Here is a 16,974-nt window from a genome sequence, read left to right as displayed (position 1 = left end):
AACACCGTTACTCATCAAAGCGATTCTGTTGTATAATTTTTTTTACATGTTGCACTTCATTGTAGTGGTAAATTTTGTGTTTATTCGCAAAATTTTTTCTTTTTCAAAATTCTAAATCCTCGCGTTTTCAAGCAGATAGAATTACCAGCTTAATTAGTTGCTGTATAACATTTCCCTTATGTCTACTTTACATTTTCATAATTTATGAAATGTCTGGATAATTTATATCAAGCTATCAGAAATAGATTTTAGGAAGATCGTTAACCCCTTGAGATCTTCATAGTAATTAAATCAAAATGGAGGTGAAATTTAGAATGGTCAAATTGTGCCGGTTATACGTTCATTTAGCCCTAAAATTTACACATTTCCAAAAGATAAAAATAGAAAACCCACCATACAATTTGTTCTGCAATTTCTCCTGAGTGCAGAGACCCCCCACATGTGGCTGTTACTTGTTTTATGGGGGCACAGCGAGGCGCAGAAGGGAAGGAGCCAGGATGCCAGGATTTTACTTTCCTCATTGGCCCCTTCTGTAGGCTATAAAATTTTAGCTTTTGCGTTATTGGGGCCATGTGATGACAATTGTTTTGCGGAACGAGATGCTTTTTCCAGCGTTACCATTTTGGGGTTAAACACCAAAAAATTGTGGACAATCGTTGACTGGGTCCATATACTTGAAAATTTATTTACAAAAAAGGTCTAAAAGACCTCACTGAGACCCATTGGTCAGAATAATGCTAAAACATCACTTTTATTAATTATATTTTAAAAGAAACTACAAAAATATTTATTATGTGCCTCGTGGGAAGAGGTTTCCCAACACACAATTAAAAATGATGTAGTCTGTTGTGGGGTTGTTTTTATTTTACATTGTGTGTGACGGCCAGCCTTTCAGCCGCGTAGGAGAGATTTATCATTAGTCCTATGTAGCTTCTTGGCATGTAATTGTCGCAATTTTTTTTTGCGAGAAAACGCAACTCTAAAGTCACGCAATGGCGGAAAAAATAAACCACATTTATCAACTAAGAATTTTCAAAAGAATGTAAATTTTATTGCAAAACTACACCACATAGAAGGTGGTGTATGTGGGACCATTGCTACTCCAGGGGGGAGATTTAAAGGGCATCTACCACCAGGATGAAGGACTGTATGCAAATGAGCTTGAGGGGCTCCAGACTCTATAAGTGTTAATGGAGCCTGGAGCCCGTCAGGCTCATTTGCATACAGTCCTTCATCCAGGTGGTAGATGCCCTTTGACTCAAACTTGCACAATTTCGAAGCTTTTGCTCAATTTCGAAGTTTTTGCTCAATTTTATGTTTGAGGTATCTGAGAATTTCCTGTGCAAAAACATCACAAAAAAGGCAGAAATTGAGTAGATGTTACACATACGTGCGACTGGTGAGGTATACACGGGACTATAAATCTGCTGGAAACCTGCCGGTCTAACACATAGGAGCTCTTTTACTTACCCGGTACAGTTGCGATCCTGCGGCCCGTTGTCCGATGAGGATTCGGGTCTGCCGGGATTCACTAAGGTCGTGTCCCCGATATCCACCAGGTGTCGCTGCTGCGCCGAGGTGCGCTGGAGTTCACCTTCTTCCTTGTGCATGTAAGTGCGTGATCTTGCAACATAAAACGTTTTTAAAATTCAGCATTTTTTCCGAATCCGTCGGACCCTTAGTAAATGAGCCCCATAGACAACTGCTCAAAATCCTGCCTAATGATAAATCTCCCTGAATATGTAACACTTTCATTATTAACAATATCTGTTTTTCAACCAGTTGCACAATTACGTTTCATACATTTTTGCAACATTGTATAACTCGATGCCTCTGTATTCGTTGTGCTATTATGTGTTTCCTATTATGTGTATTCGGTGGTTGATCCTCACTGCCGGGTCAGTATTATGATTCTTTAAATAGCTCTAAATTGCCATAATGAGTGATCAACATACACACATTCATGGCGGCTATGCTATCCAGATCTATCCACACGAGCTCGTTACACTAAGATTCTTTGTCACTAGCTTGTATTATCCCCTTATTCATCACATATACTGACTGTCCATTATCCCACTAACTCTGACTGCTGGCTAAAATAGATAGTTCAGCCCTCTTGACTACTGTGGCGTCCTCAGGGGTGCCGGGGCTAGAGTGTGCTCTTGTTCACTTGACTCAAGGTAATAATACCTCTGTTTGTGATGTCATTGATGACATGGTGCTGGTTTCAGCCAATCAGAACCCTCAGCTACGATTAGCCTATTGGATGCTGTAGCGTATATCTACCATCGGTCAGTGACCTATTGGTAACGCCCCCCCTTCCCCCCTGCGCGCATGCGAGTGCACTTATATACTTACTAAATTTGCCAAATAAAACCCTAATGTGGGGAAAAATTTATCCATTTTTCATCACCATCTTCCAAATGGCATAACATTTTTACTTTTTTGGCTACGGAGCTGGTTGATGGCTTGTTTTTTATGGGACATGTTGTACTTTGCAACGCTATCATTCTGGAGTTGATATGTTTATTTGATCACTTTTTATTGCATTTTTTGCATGACCGTTCTGCTCCATTATTCTCTGTGGAGCTGACGGTGATTGGGAATCCGACACTTTTCTGGCTCTTCAAGTTTACTTGAATGTTTTTTGGGTGAAATCTTGGGCTCAAATTTAGAGCAGCAAAAATCTGCTCTACGGTGTTCTGTTTCACCTTCATGAATATAGAGTTGGACCATTTTCAGCCGTGCACCAATTCATTAATCCCTTGAATATTTTCCACATTTCTAGAGTATGAAAAGTAATAGTACCTTTAGTCAAGGGAGCAGTATTAACCCCTCGTTATAACTAGTTCGGGAAATACCTGTACAGAGAAAATGCCCATTCCTGAGGATCCTCACATAGGAGAGAATAATGCCCACCTTTTGGGCATTGTTCTTAGAGGATGGGAGTCTTAGGCAGAAATATAACTTACATCTCTCTCTAAAAGAAAAGAAAAAGTTTTTATCTCCACTTAAAATCATCTGGTAACTTGACCTTGGGTTCAGATACAGACTGACCTGAAGATGAAAATGGGTTCTGTTCATGCAGTCCAACATGCTCAGCCAGGTTCTGAACCATCTGAACCAGGTCCTGCTTATTTGTTGTCTATACAGTAATTGTATTAGGCTGGTTAATCTCTCAAGGTAGAGGATGAGGTGCAGGCCTTAAAATCACCCACAACCCCTGTCACCTACCTAACAATCCTTGCAAACCCTAAAGGTCAGAGATAGAGATTGGTGAATTTGTTGAAATTCGGTTCGACCAGATTTGCAGAATTTTTTTTTAAAATTCAATTCGACCCGAATCAAATCATGGCTAATCACGTTAAAAAACAGGCATTTCCTGGCTGCAGAGAGCCTGTAGGGTGTTGTAGAATGTTGTGCCATGCTTAAATATGCATAGGGAGCGTGGTTTGGTCTTCAAACAATGTGTTTTAGTATGACACTCACATGACAGCCGCGGCTCTTAGAATTTCTTCACTTTTCACTTCCATGTGCACTTACAGAGGCCAACTTCACCAAATAAGCGAAGCGGGAACGCAGCCTGACAAGGTAACGTCTGTGCCAGCTCGAAAGGACTGAGCTGAGGGCCAAGATCCCACTATAACATCAAAGAGTGCACTCTTTTTACACTGACAATGATTCATATGATTCCATAGATTACGACAGAACTTGTTCTGTTAAACGCGGATACATGTGGAAAGCCCCCCAAAAGAGTGGAGAGGGTGTCGGCAGTAATTTTGCATTGACATCACTAATCATTTTTCCCTTCATTTCATCCATCAGTGTCCGCTTTCAATGGGTCAATAAACCATCATCAGTATTGCTAAAGCCAAAAACAAATAGGAGTTGATCCAAAACAGAAATGACCAGTAAGTGGGATACTTGCATGTCCTTTGTGTTCTGTATCCACTCCTGCTTTTGGCTATCAATCCTGAAGCTTTTTATTCCTTCTGACAGATGAAATGAAGGGGAACTAAACATAGTGGCAACGTCATAGAGTGATGGAGGGTAAAAACAGCATTATGGAAATCACAGGGTGTTCCAGGGAGATAGCGGTCAGTTGGCAGCAGCATGAGTAGGCCGCAGAGTGGCACAATAACAAATTATGGAGGTGGCGACAACCTGGTAAGCCACAGAGTAGCACAATGATATAGTTTGGAGGTGGCTTCAGCAGCAGCAGCAGGAGTCCACAGAGTGGCACAATGACACAGTGTGGAGGTAGCATCAGCAGCAGTAGCATCAGGAGCCCACAGAGTGGCACAATGATAGAGTTGGGAGGTGGTGGCAACCTGATAAGCCAAAGAGTGGCACAATGATACAGTGTGGAGGTGGCGTAGGCAGCAGGAGGAGCCCACAGAGTGGCACAATGATACAGTGTGGAGGTGGCGGTAACGATTGCCCCCCCCGCACTGAAGACCCACTCTGATGTCACCCTACTAGCCAGGCAGGACAGCTTCTCTACTGAAAACTCCGCAAGTTGCGGCCACGCATCAAGTTTGGCTGCCCAGTAGTCCAGGGGATCCTCTACCTGAGGTGGTAAAGTGCTGTCCAAGTAGGCCACCATGTGCTGGTGCAGGGTCTGTTCCATGTCCTGCTGCTGCTCCTGGTGGCGGCTACCCTCCTCACTTGGGGGGGTAAAGGAAGTTTCTCATTAAGGACTCCAGACTTAAGCTGCTGATGGAGCTGCTACTGCTCCTTCCCCCCAATCTCCCCACAGCAGCCGTGGCAGTAGTACGTGATCGATCACTACCAGGAATACCTCAGTCAGACCTGGCAGAGGATGGACAATTGCCCACAAAGGCAGCGGCCAACTGTCCTTTCAGTATTTCTCTATGGTACACCAGTTGTTCCTCCCTCTTGGCAGCTGGAAAAATGTCACCTATTTTTGACCAGTAGCGAGGGTCCAAAAGGGTGGAGAGTAGAGATGAGCGAGCACTAAAATGCTCGGGTGTTCGTTATTCAAGACAAACTTTTCCCGATGCTCGAGTGCTCGTCTCGAATAACGAACCCCATTGAAGTCAATGGGAGACTCAAGCATTTTTTAAGGGGACCAAGGCTCTGCACAGGGAAGCTTGGCCAAACACCTGGAAACCTCAGAAAATGATGGAAACACCATGGAAATGGACAGGAAACACCAGGTTCAGCATGCATGGATGCCTCTGAGGCTGCTTAATTGCACCATTATGCCAAAATTATGGGCAACAGCATGGTGATGACAGAGTGACCGAATGAAGCTAGATAGCATCTAAAACATCCAATAATTGACCCTGGCACTATAGTGGACGGCATGCAGAGGCAGCTGCAGCAGTGGCAGGCTAGAGAGTGGCATGGCGACATACCCAAAATGGACACAGGCTTCAAACCAATTAAAAAAATTTCTTTTGGCGAGGATAACGTGTAGCACTGTATGTATCAGTATTTTGCCTGGTTAAGGCGGCAGAGAGGAACCAAAGGAGGTGAGAAAGAAGCGCTGAAATGATTTCCTATGTGAACAAAAGATTGACGGTATATTTAGTCGATAACACAGAATGGTGGTGACATAGTGACCAAGTTCCATAACGTATCTGGTGAAACACCCGAAAAATGAGCCTGACACAGCTCGTTTGATAAGGGGACAACATGTGGAGGCAGCCATGGAGACGACTTTCATGATTAAGAGCGACAGTATGGGGCATCCATATTGCGCTGCTATGATTGAAACTTCAGGTCTCCAGCATGGCGGCGACAGATGGGCCGAGTTCCACTATGTATCTGGTGAAACACCTGAAAATTCTGCCTGACACAGCTTGTTTGATAAGGGGATGATGTGTTGTATATCCTCTCGCGCTCCAGCGTCTGGGGTATAGAGAGGTGAAAGTTGCGCATGGAGACATTGGTGGACGCTATGGAGGATCGTGGAGGCAAAATGGACAGGAAACAGCAGGGGCAGCATGCATGGATGTCTCTGAGGCTGCCTAATCTTGGGATGGAGCTGGCGGTTCGCTGCCAGGCGAGCTTTCGCCTGTCCAAGCCCCTGTCTCTCGGCTCCTCCCCACCCAAAATGGGCCTGGGGGCCAGAAGCGTTTACTTTGAAAAAAATTATAATTTTCAAAGCAGGCAGGGTCGTTTGAATATTTTATCTAGGAATAATGGAATAGCATAGTGGTTCTATTTTTAATTGTTGTTCCGGGAAAAGTTCCATGATTAAGAGCGACAGTATGGAGCATCCATATTGAGCTGCTATGATTGCAACTTCAGGTCTCCAGCATGGCGGCGACAGATGCGCCGAGTTCTATTATGTATCTGGTGAAACACCTGAAAATTCTGCCTGACACAGCTCATTTGCTAAAGGGATGATGTGCTGTATATCCTCTCGCGCTCCAGCGTCTGTGGTATAGACAGTTGAAAGTTGCGCATGGAGACATTGGTGGACGCTGTGGAGGATCGTGGAGGCGAAATGGACAGGAAACAGCAGGGGCAGTATGCATGGATGCCTCTGAGGCTGCCTAATCCTGGGATGGAGCTGGTGGTGAGGGGAATGTAAACAGATGCGCAAGAAGCGCTAAAATAATATCGGTAAATGATAAAAGTTTGCCAGTATATTTTGTGGATAACACAGCAGGGTGGCGACAAAGTTAACAAATTTGATGTGGAAGCCATGAAAACAACCGAAAATTCTGCCTGACACAGTTCGTTTGAAAAGGAGACCATGTATGGAGGCAGCTATATGGACGACTTTGGGAGGCAGCTATGGAGATGATGTGTGGAGGTAGTAATGGAGACAATGTGTGGAGGCAGCTATAAAGACGACGTGTGGAGGCTGCTATGCAGACAATTAAATTTGGATAGTGCCTGTATGTGGCAGTCCAAAAAAGTTTTCAAACCAGAGGAGCAGGTAGGTGGTCCTCCAGAAAAATTAAATAGATTGAGTGCCTGTATGTGGCAGTCCAAAAAAGTTTTCAAACCAGAGGACCAGGTAGGTGGCCCTCCAGAAAAATTAAATACATAGAGTACTATACCTAGAGCCAGTTGGCCCTGGCAAAAAATAACCAGTTTCCTCTGCTTTAGTGTACAAAGAGGAGGAGAAGGAGGAAAATGAGGAGGAGTGCATACATTATTCAGGTTGAGCTTCTTTCACCTGGTGGAGAATGGAAATCCTGAGAAATCCAGGCTTTATTCATCTTGATAAGCGTCAGCCTGTCAGCGCTGTCAGTCGACAGGCGTATACGCTTATCGGTGATGATGCCACCAGCTGCACTGAAAAAACGCTCAGACAACACGCTAGCGGCAGGGCAGGCAAGAACCTCCAAGGCGTACAGCGCCAGTTCGTGCCACATGTCCAGCTTTGAAACCCAGTAGTTGTAGGGAGCTGTGTGATCATTTAGGACGATGGTATGGTCAGCTACGTACTCTCTCACCATCTTTCTGTAAAGATCAGCCCTACTCTGCCGAGACTGGGGACAGGTGACAGTGTCTTGCTGGGGTGACATAAAACTGGCAAAGGCCTTGTAAAGCGTACCCCTGCCAGTGCACGACAAGCTGCCTGCTCGCCTACTCTCCCTCGCTACTTGTCCCGCAGAAGTACGCCTTCTGCCGCTAGCGCTGTCAGAAGGGAAATACTGTTTCAGCTTGTGCACCAGGGCCTGCTGGTATTCATGCATTCTCACACTCCTTTCCTCTCCAGGGATGAGAGTGGAAAGATTCTGCTTGTACCGTGGGTCCAGGAGAGTGAATACCCAGTAATCGGTGCTGGAATAAATTCTTTGAACACGAGGGTCACGGGATAGGCAGCCTAGCATGAAATCTGCCATATGCGCCAGAGTACCAACTCGCAAGAAATCACTCCCCTCACTGGCCTGACTCTCCATTTCCTCCTCCTCCAACTCCTCCAACTCCTCTTCTTCTGCCCATACACGCTGAACAGTGAAGGTCTGAGCAATGCTCCCCTCTTCTGTCTCGCCAACATTCTCCTCCTCTTCCTCCTCATCCTCCTCCACCTCCTCTGATATGCGCTGAGAAACAGACCTGAGGGTGCTTTGGCTATCAACAAGGGAATCTTCTTCCCCCGTCTCTTGTGACGAGCGCAAAGCTTCTGACTTCATGCTGGCCAGAGAGTTTTTCAACAGGCCAAGCAGCGGGATGGTGAGGCTGATGATGGCGGCATCGCCACTGACCATCTGTGTTGACTTCTCAAAGTTACTCAGCACCTGACAGATATCAGACATCCACGTCCACTCCTCATTGTAGACTTGAGGAAGCTGACTGACCTGACTACCAGTTCTGGTGGAAGTTGACATCTGGCAGTCTACAATCGCTCTGCGCTGCTGGTAAACTCTGGATAACATGGTTATTGTTGAATTCCACCTCGTGGGCACGTCGCACAACAGTCGGTGAGCGGGCAGTTGGAGGCGGCGCTGCACTGTCCTTAGAGTGGCAGTATCTGTGCTGGACTTCATGAAATGCGCACAGATGCGGGGCACCATCGTGAGCAAATCAGACAGATTGGGGTATGTCTTGAGGAACCGCTGAACTATGAGATTTAACACATGGGCCAGGCATGGCACATGTGTCAGTCTGCCAAGTTGCAGAGCCGCCACCAGGTTACGGCCGTTCAGCGGTGCCAGCCACAGATCAGTCTGCGCCGTGATGCCCTGTAATAGCTCTTGGGCGGTGTGCCTTTTATCGCCTAGGCTCAGCAGTTTGAGCACTGCCTGCTGTCGCTTAGCGTCGGCACTGCTGCTGTGCCTAAAGCTACCGACTGATGGCGCCATGCCCACGGATGGTAATTTGGAGAGGAGGTGGAGGAGGAGTGGGAGGAGGAGGAGGCATAGTAGGCCTGAGAGACCTGGACCGAGGTAGGCCCCGCAATCCTCGGCGTCGGCAGTATATGACCAGCCCCAGGGTCAGACTCGGTCCCGGCCTCCACCAAGTTAACCCAATGTGCCGTCAGCGATATATAGTGGCCCTGTCCGGCAGACAGAAACGGCGTTGGTCAGGGCAGGGATGATTTTGTCTGACACGTGCTGGTGCAGGACTGGGACGGCACATCTGGAAAAGTAGTGGCGGCTGGGGACCGAACACTGAGGGGGAGCCGCCGCCATGAGGTTGCAAAAGGCCTCGGTCTCTACCAGCCTATAGGGCAGCATCTCCAGGCTAAGTAGTTAGGAGATGTGGACATTGAGGGCTTGGGTGTGTGGGTGCGATGCACTGTATTTCCTCTTGCGCTCCAGCATCTGGGGTATGGAGAGCTGAACGCTTTGCATGGAGACATTGGTGGATGCTGTGGAGGATCGTGGAGGCAAAGGTGTGTTTTTTGCACGGGAGGTGTTTGGGCCGGGGTCCTGGGCAGGGGGCTGACTAGCAGAGGCAGCAGATGACACAGGGGAAGGAGCAGTGGTGTGCCCAGCGGGAGGTGATCGGCCTTGGTTTCATTGAGTGGGGTGTTTGGCATTCATATGCCTGCGCATACTGGTGGTAGTTAAGCTAGTAGTGGTGGAACCCCTGCTGATCCTGGTTTGGCACAGGTTGCACACCACAGTCCGTCAGTCATCCGGTGTTTCTTTAAAGAACCTCCAGACTTCTGAAAATCTATCCCTCGCCACGGGAGCTTCACTACATGAAACATTTTACGCTGTTGCACCAGCTCTGGCCCTGCCTCTTCGTCTGGCCCCACCACTGCCTCTTCCAACCTGTTCTCGTCGAGGACTCACCTCCATCTCAGAAGCACTGTGTTCACCCGGCCTATCAACCCAGCTAGGGTCTGTCACCTCATCATCCTCCGATCCCTCAATCTGCTCCCCTCTCGGACTTCCTGCCCTGACAACAACTTCACCACTGTCTGACAACCGTGTCTCCTCATCATCCGGCACCTCTTTACACACTTCTTCCACTACGTCAACAATGTCATCATTACCCACAGACTGCGACCGGTGGAAAACCTGGGCATCGGAAAAGAGCTCAGCAGCAACCGGACAAGTGGTTTGTGACTCTGGGAAGGGTGCAGAAAACAGTTCCTCAGAGTATGCCGGTTCAAATGCCAAATTTTCCTGGGAGGGGGCAGACTGGGGGGGAGGAGGCTGAGGTGGAGGAGCTGGAGGAGTGCTGATATCGGTGACATGGGTGGACTGCGTGGAAGACTGACTGGTGTAAAAATGGCTAGAAGAATTGTTGAGTGTAGCTCTGCGGCGTTCCCCTGCTCCCTCATCAGCAGGTGGTGTCTCACCCCACCCAGGACCATGGCCTCTGACCCCTGCAGTAGTTGCATGCCCACGCCCTCGTCCTCTACCCCTAGCCCTCAGGTTCAACATTTTCAAAATTAAAGTGTTAACTGTAAATTTTTTTGTGGTTTTTTTTGTGTTTTTTTTTGTGTTTTTTTCCTGTGTTTTTGTTTTTTTAACAAAACGATGCTATCCTATTGCTATGGCTAGTTTCTAACCTACACCGACAGTACACAACAGGATTTTGTGCTGTGCCTGATGACTTTTAGTTTTGAAAAAAAAAAAGAAAAGAAAAAGCATACTATGCCTAATTCAATCAAACCACTAATAAATTGCCCCACTTAGGTGTTTGAGATGGATATGTGTGTCACTAAGAGCTAAACAGAACGTTCGCAAGACTCCCTGCAAATTCATCACAATGTGGTACTAGCTGCACTACTAGTGCCAGCAAGGCCAGCCACAAGCAAATCAACCAAAAATAAAATATATAACGCTATTGTAGCCCTATGAAGGCCTGATGGGTTCTCGTATGGCTAGTTTCTAGCCTACACTGACAGCACACTACTGGATTTTGTGCTGTGCCTGATGACTTTGAGTTATAAAAAAAAAGAAAAGTAAAAAAAAAGAAAGAAAAAGCAGACTGTGCCTAATTCAATCAAACCCCTAATAAATTGTCCCACTTAGGTGTTTGAGATGGATATGTGTGTCACTAAGAGCTAAATATAACGTTCGCAAGTCTCCCTGCAAATTCGTCACAATATGGTACTAGCTGCACTACTAGTGCCAGCAAGGCCAGCCACAAGCAAACAAAAAAAAAATAAAATATATGCCATTCTAGCCCTAACAAGGGCTGTTGGGTTCTTGTAGACTCACTCCTGCCTAAAAGTAAGCTAATAAAACAGCCTAACGCTATCCCTGCAGCAGCAGCAGCTCTCTCCCTAACGGCATCCAGACAGAGAATGATGCGAGCAGCGCGGGCGGGGACTAGTCTATCAGGCCAGCCAACCACTGCTATCGACGTGTAAGGGTACCACGTCATGCTGGGTGTAGTGCAGAGTCTCCTGGCTTGTGATTGGCTCTGTTTCTGGCCGCCAAAAATCAAAACGACGGGAGATGCCATTTTCTCGAGCTGGTGAAGTATTCGTCCGAGCAACGAGCAGTTACGAGTACGCTAATGCTCGAACGAGCATCAAGCTCGAACGAGTGTGTTCGCTCATCTCTAGTGGAGAGCCAAAAGTCATGCCTATGCCGGATGTTGACTATTTAGCTGTCACTATTTAGGCAAAGCAGCATGATGCGGGCCATCTGCGCAAGTGACTCTGAGGGACTCCCGGCCTCCAACTCCACTGTATACTGCCACGGTGCTTCTGGGTCATCTGCTTTGTCTTTTACCTGCTCCGGATGCTCCTGCCCCTCCTCTCTTGTATAAAAACCACTAATTTCACCAGACTCTGCTTGTGCTCCAAAGTCCTCCTCTTCCTCCTCCAGTTCTGCACCACCGGACTCATGTGGCCATGAGATGTAGTCTCCACTTCTCCAGTGCCCTGGCCAGACAGATTTTGCAGCATCAGTTCCAGGACATGAAGCAGTGAAATTACGTTATTCATCCCACAGTTCTGGCGACTGACAAATAACGTGGACTCTTCAAAGGGCCTGAGAAAACACCAGGTGTCATGCATGAGCTGCCAGTGGCTAAAATCAAAGTTACACAGGGGAGTACTACGGTCCGCTTGCATCATCAAAATATCACTAATGGCTTTTCTCTGTTCATACAGGCGGTCTAACATATGGAGGCTGGAATTCCAACGGGTGGAAACATCGCATATCAGACTATGTTGGGGGAGGCCGTTCTGACACTGAAACTCGAGGAGGGTGTGTTTGGCTTTGTAAGAATGGCTGAAGTGAATGCACAGTTTCCTGGCCATTGTAGGAGGAGGAGGCGGACACTGGCGCAGGAGCAGCAGTTTGGAGGAGGACAACCTGGAGGAGAAAGCGGCGTCTCTTGTTCAAGTTGTTGGTATGGCTGGGCAGGAAGCACATTCACCCAGTGGGCCATAAAGGACATTTACAGGCCCTGACTGTAGTTACAGCTCCACATATGTCTGCCATGCACCTTGGAAGAAACCAATAAGCTCAAGGACTGGCCCACCTTCTGTTCTATATATTTTTATGAAGAGTTGGCAATGCCTTTTTGGAAAAAAAATTGTGGCTTGGAACTCTCCTCCTCGGTTCGGCACAAACCATAAGTTCTCTGAAGGGTGCAGAGTCCACGACTTGCAAAGGGAGGGGCTGCAGTACCAACAACTTGGACAATGGCTGGACGCATACAGTTGTCACTTTGTAATTGCCTCACTCAACGACTGCTGGTGCCAAGCATAGCGTGGAGCAGGAGCATCTGGACCAGGAGATGATGTCAAAGACAAACAGCTCCCTTAGGTAGAGGTGCTGGAGCCTTGCCTGGCTGAAATGGCATGTGTGCCACTAGGTGCTGCTGCTGCTGTTGTTGCGGCGGCAGGATGAACCACCACATCTGCTCCATGTTTTTCCCAGGCCATTGGATGGTGATGCTGCATTTGTTGGCGCAGGGCCATGGTGCCAACGTTAGCTCCCTGGCCACGCTTCACTTTCTGCCCGCAGATTTGACATAAACATACGCTCGGCTCCTCTGGTGTCTTAACCAAAAACTGCCACACTGCAGAGGTGGTGATTTCACTGCCAACAATTCACCGACCTAGTCAACCAATCAACAACCTATGGGTTGTTGATCAACACACTGTTGCTAGATGACAATGGCAGTTCTGGCATCACAGAGTCACCCCTGCTGCATCATCCCCTTACTGTGCTGCGACCTCTGCCTACTCCACCTGCTACCTTTCTGTCTGACATAGTGGTTAATCAACCACGTAGATCTGACACGTATTTCATGCTCTCAACTTTAGCAACAGAAAAGTATGGGAATTTGCGTTATACAGGTACCCCACAACAGACACCCTGTAATTGGAGTGAAAATCACTATAAACTTTGTGGATTTGACATGTATTTCTTGCTTTCAACTTTATCAACACAAAAGTATGGGAATTTGTGTTATACAGATACCCCACAACAGACACCCTGGGAGAGGAGCAGAAGTCCTCTCCCAGGGTGCTGTGTAGATATTAAACAGATTTCTTCCTAGTGGCTTTGGTAACAAAAAAGAACTGCTATTTGGGGTATACAAATCCCCCTAAACACACACCCTGGGATTGGAGCAGAAATCGCTACAGCACAGTTCAGTAAAGCAACTAGACGCTACAGACAGCACATGTAGTGTGAAATGCCGAAATTGCAAATGGCTGACAGTTTTTATAGGGCTGTGAGCCTGTGTGATATCACATAAGCCTGCCCGTCGCTGATTGGCTTACAGGTTTGCAGATGTCATCGAGGGTGTTCCTTTCTCCTTTCCAGAGTTCTCTGCCTCATGTAGCATGTTGTGCTTGATGCCATTTAGCTAAAAAAGCGGGAAAAAAAGAATGACGTGACAAATCGAATTTTCCATGAAATTCGGACCGAATTCCACTTCGTTTGAATCGATTCGCCCATCTCTAGTCAGATACTTCTGGTTGAAAATCCCTACTTTGATGGGGTACACAGGAAAGATTTCAAGACACAGAGGGACAAAAACGAGAGAAAACAGACAAGCAAAGTCAGACAGATTGCGTCAAATCCTGGATAACGGCGAATCACAAATTCGAGAGGCCAGAGATAGTCAAGTAAACATATAGTGGACATATAAGGGACTAATGAACGCCATCCCCTGCAGCTGACTGGGCCATCCCTTACTCAGGCCTAAGCTGAACACAAACTGAATGAAAATGATAAAGCAGGTTTTCCCCAGGAACTCATCCTGAAATTTTAAGTAGCTTCTAGTTTAGTGTTGTTTTGGGGGGTGATTTTTTTTATTTGGGGGGGGTCATTGTGTAATATTGTAATATATATCCGTATGTTACTCTTGATTAGCTAGTCATAAAGAGTCATGCACCCAGCTTACCAAATATATTCTTTACATGTGAAGTAATTGGAGTTTCCCAGTGGCCCAAGTGAAATCATTTGGATTTGAATTGCACTTGTTGACCAGATTTGTTGAATTTTTCAGAAATTCGGGTTTTTGGGATGGTTTAGGAACAGATGTCAATCTACCTTTTGTCTTCAATAAGTTTTAACCTACAATGTAATCATTACAACATCTTAATTATTAAAACTCCCAACAATTTTTACATACAATTTAACTAGACTTGTTACAATTCCCAGGTTTCTTCATTACAAAAGTTCAAACCTCCAGTGCAATGTTCCATTGAATGAATCTTCTATATAATGTTCTCTGAAAATCTTCTCTTTTTCTATTGTCATTCTGGTGAGTCGCGCTTTCTGCTACATGTGAGATCAATTATTTCTCAAAAGATAATTATCTGATCTATGATGTTACATGAAGTTAAAAAACTCCACCATCACTGAATTTGTCCTCCTTGGCTTCCATGAGCTTCCGAGCTTCCAGTTGGGTTTATTCTTCATATTTCTGGCCATCTATGTAGCAACATTAATTGGAAATTCTCTAACAACTTGTCTGTTTTGCTTTTATCATCACTTTCACCGTCCCATGTATATCTTCCTGTGTAACATGTCTGTATTGGACATGTCCTTCTCTTCGATGGTTTTGCCCAAGTTATTGGACATCTTTCTAACTGGTAACAATGTCATCTCCTACAATGGTTGTATGACTCAGGTCTTCTTCTTTGTGTTGCTCATGGTGACAGAATACTTCATCCTGGCGGCCATGGCTTATGATCGCTATGTGGCCATATGTCACCCTCTACGTTACTCTCACTTCATGAGTCTACAAGTCTGTTCCTTGATGTCATGGATGTCGTGGACCTTGGGATTCTTTGAGGGCATTATTTATGCCATCCTCTTTTCATCTTGTAGATTTTGTGACTCTAACAAGATCGACCATTTATTTTGTGATATGAAGCCCTTAATGATGCTCTCTTGTAGTGACACGCGTACTATAGAGACAGTAATACATGGACCAAGTGCAGCCATTAGCTTTTTCCCTTCAGGGATGACATTGGTGTCCTACATATACATCATCTCAACAATCCTAAAGATTAACTCTAAAGAAGGAAGACACAAAACCTTCTCCACCTGCTCCTCGCATCTCACAGTCATCCTCTTGTTTTATGGAACATTATTTGGCATGTATCTGAGACCCAAGTCCAGCTTCTCCATGGACCAGGACAAGGTGTTTGCCATATTGTACGCAGGAGTCATTCCAATGCTCAACCCTCTTATTTACAGCTTGAAAAATCAGGAGGTGAAGGACGCTCTGCGCAGGATAAAGAAGCAAATTTTGACTAATCTTTAGGTCTATTGTAATCTCTGATATAATCTTCTGTTCTTTGTTTACATCAAATGTTTAAATATTTGTGGTGTGTTTTTGACTTAAGTAAAGGTTAACCCCTAAATTCTTGACAATTTGTGCAAGAAAATCTACATATAAAAATGGGAGAATTTTATTAACATTTTTTCCCATTCATGTGAAAAATTTACACAAAAATGTGTATGTACAGTAAAGATTTCCTCTGACTGAGAAATGTATATTTTTCATTTTTTTCTGTCATATTCATTTCAAGTGCTTCTAAACACCATTGTGTTATTTTCAAGGACAGGGTAGAAAAAACGGTTGTGTTTTTTTTAGACAAGCAGTAAAGTACATTTTTTCCTAACTGACACATATTGGGCCAGATTTATCAAAAGTAGTGCAGAGTGTACTATGTGCAGTTTCCTCTCTAATGTACAGGGTGCGGCAGATTATTGAATACCGATACCGGGATGTTTGCTTTTTTTGGGTGCATCTTTAACATACAGGGGCAGATTTATCAAGCTGTCTGAAAGTCAGAAAATTCCTAGTTGCCCAATTACAGCTCAGCTTTCATTTTACCAGTGCTCTTGAATATTTTAAAGGGGGGGGGGGCTGTAATTGGTTGCCATGGACAGAGTGTGACACAATATGCAGGATCCGAATCAGCAGAACGTTTCTTTAGGTACAGAATTTTGTGATGCAAAATTGGTGCAAACACTTAGATTATAAGTTATTTTCAGTGCGCAATCAGATAGAAAACTGGGGCAAACACTTTAATAAATGTGGTCCATTATTTTTTCCTCTAAATTTTCCCATGGCCCAGCAAATATAGGTTAAAATCTGAAATTAGAAGAAGCTAGAATAGGTTGAATGTATCCATTACTTTCAGAGCCAACAGAAAAGAGACACTTTATAAAACAGATTGGAGATTTATTTTTGCTTTTTAAAATAAAACTGAAATCATATGGGTAATTTATGAATCCAGAGGAAATTATTGGTTGCTTTTTAGCTAATACCCCTTCAGCAAGTGAAATATTTTGGACCAAAACAAAAGTTTACTGGAAAAAAAAATCAAACCAAAACTTGGGAGGGTGAGTGATCATGGCCACAATGTGGAATGTGGTTCAATTCTCTTTAAGAACCCCCACCGCCAAGTACCAGGAGGTAGAATGTGGAGGATTATCTGTCCACACACCTCCTGGTACTGAAGGATGGGTCCTCCCCGTTCAATTTCTGGGTGGAAAAATAAGACATGTGGCTGGAGCCTACCCTCTATGCCTTGCAGGTGCTGTCCTTCCTTGCGACTATTGTGCTGTCAGAGCGTGGTTGGGGGTGTCATCA

General features: G+C 45.4%; 1 protein-coding gene across 1 annotated transcript; it reads left to right on the top strand.

Moving 5' to 3' along the window:
* The first annotated feature begins 14,700 nt into the window (after positions 1-14,700).
* On the top strand, positions 14,701-15,636 carry LOC140105489 (olfactory receptor 5B21-like). The gene has a single exon (XM_072129435.1). The coding sequence runs from the start codon at positions 14,701-14,703 to the stop codon at positions 15,634-15,636; it is 936 nt and encodes a 311-aa protein (XP_071985536.1).
* The last annotated feature ends 1,338 nt before the right edge of the window (positions 15,637-16,974 follow it).

This window comes from Engystomops pustulosus, chromosome 11, assembly GCF_040894005.1.
Source record: "Engystomops pustulosus chromosome 11, aEngPut4.maternal, whole genome shotgun sequence".
Classification (NCBI taxonomy): domain Eukaryota; kingdom Metazoa; phylum Chordata; class Amphibia; order Anura; family Leptodactylidae; genus Engystomops; species Engystomops pustulosus.
This window is presented reverse-complemented; position numbering and strand designations above follow the sequence as displayed.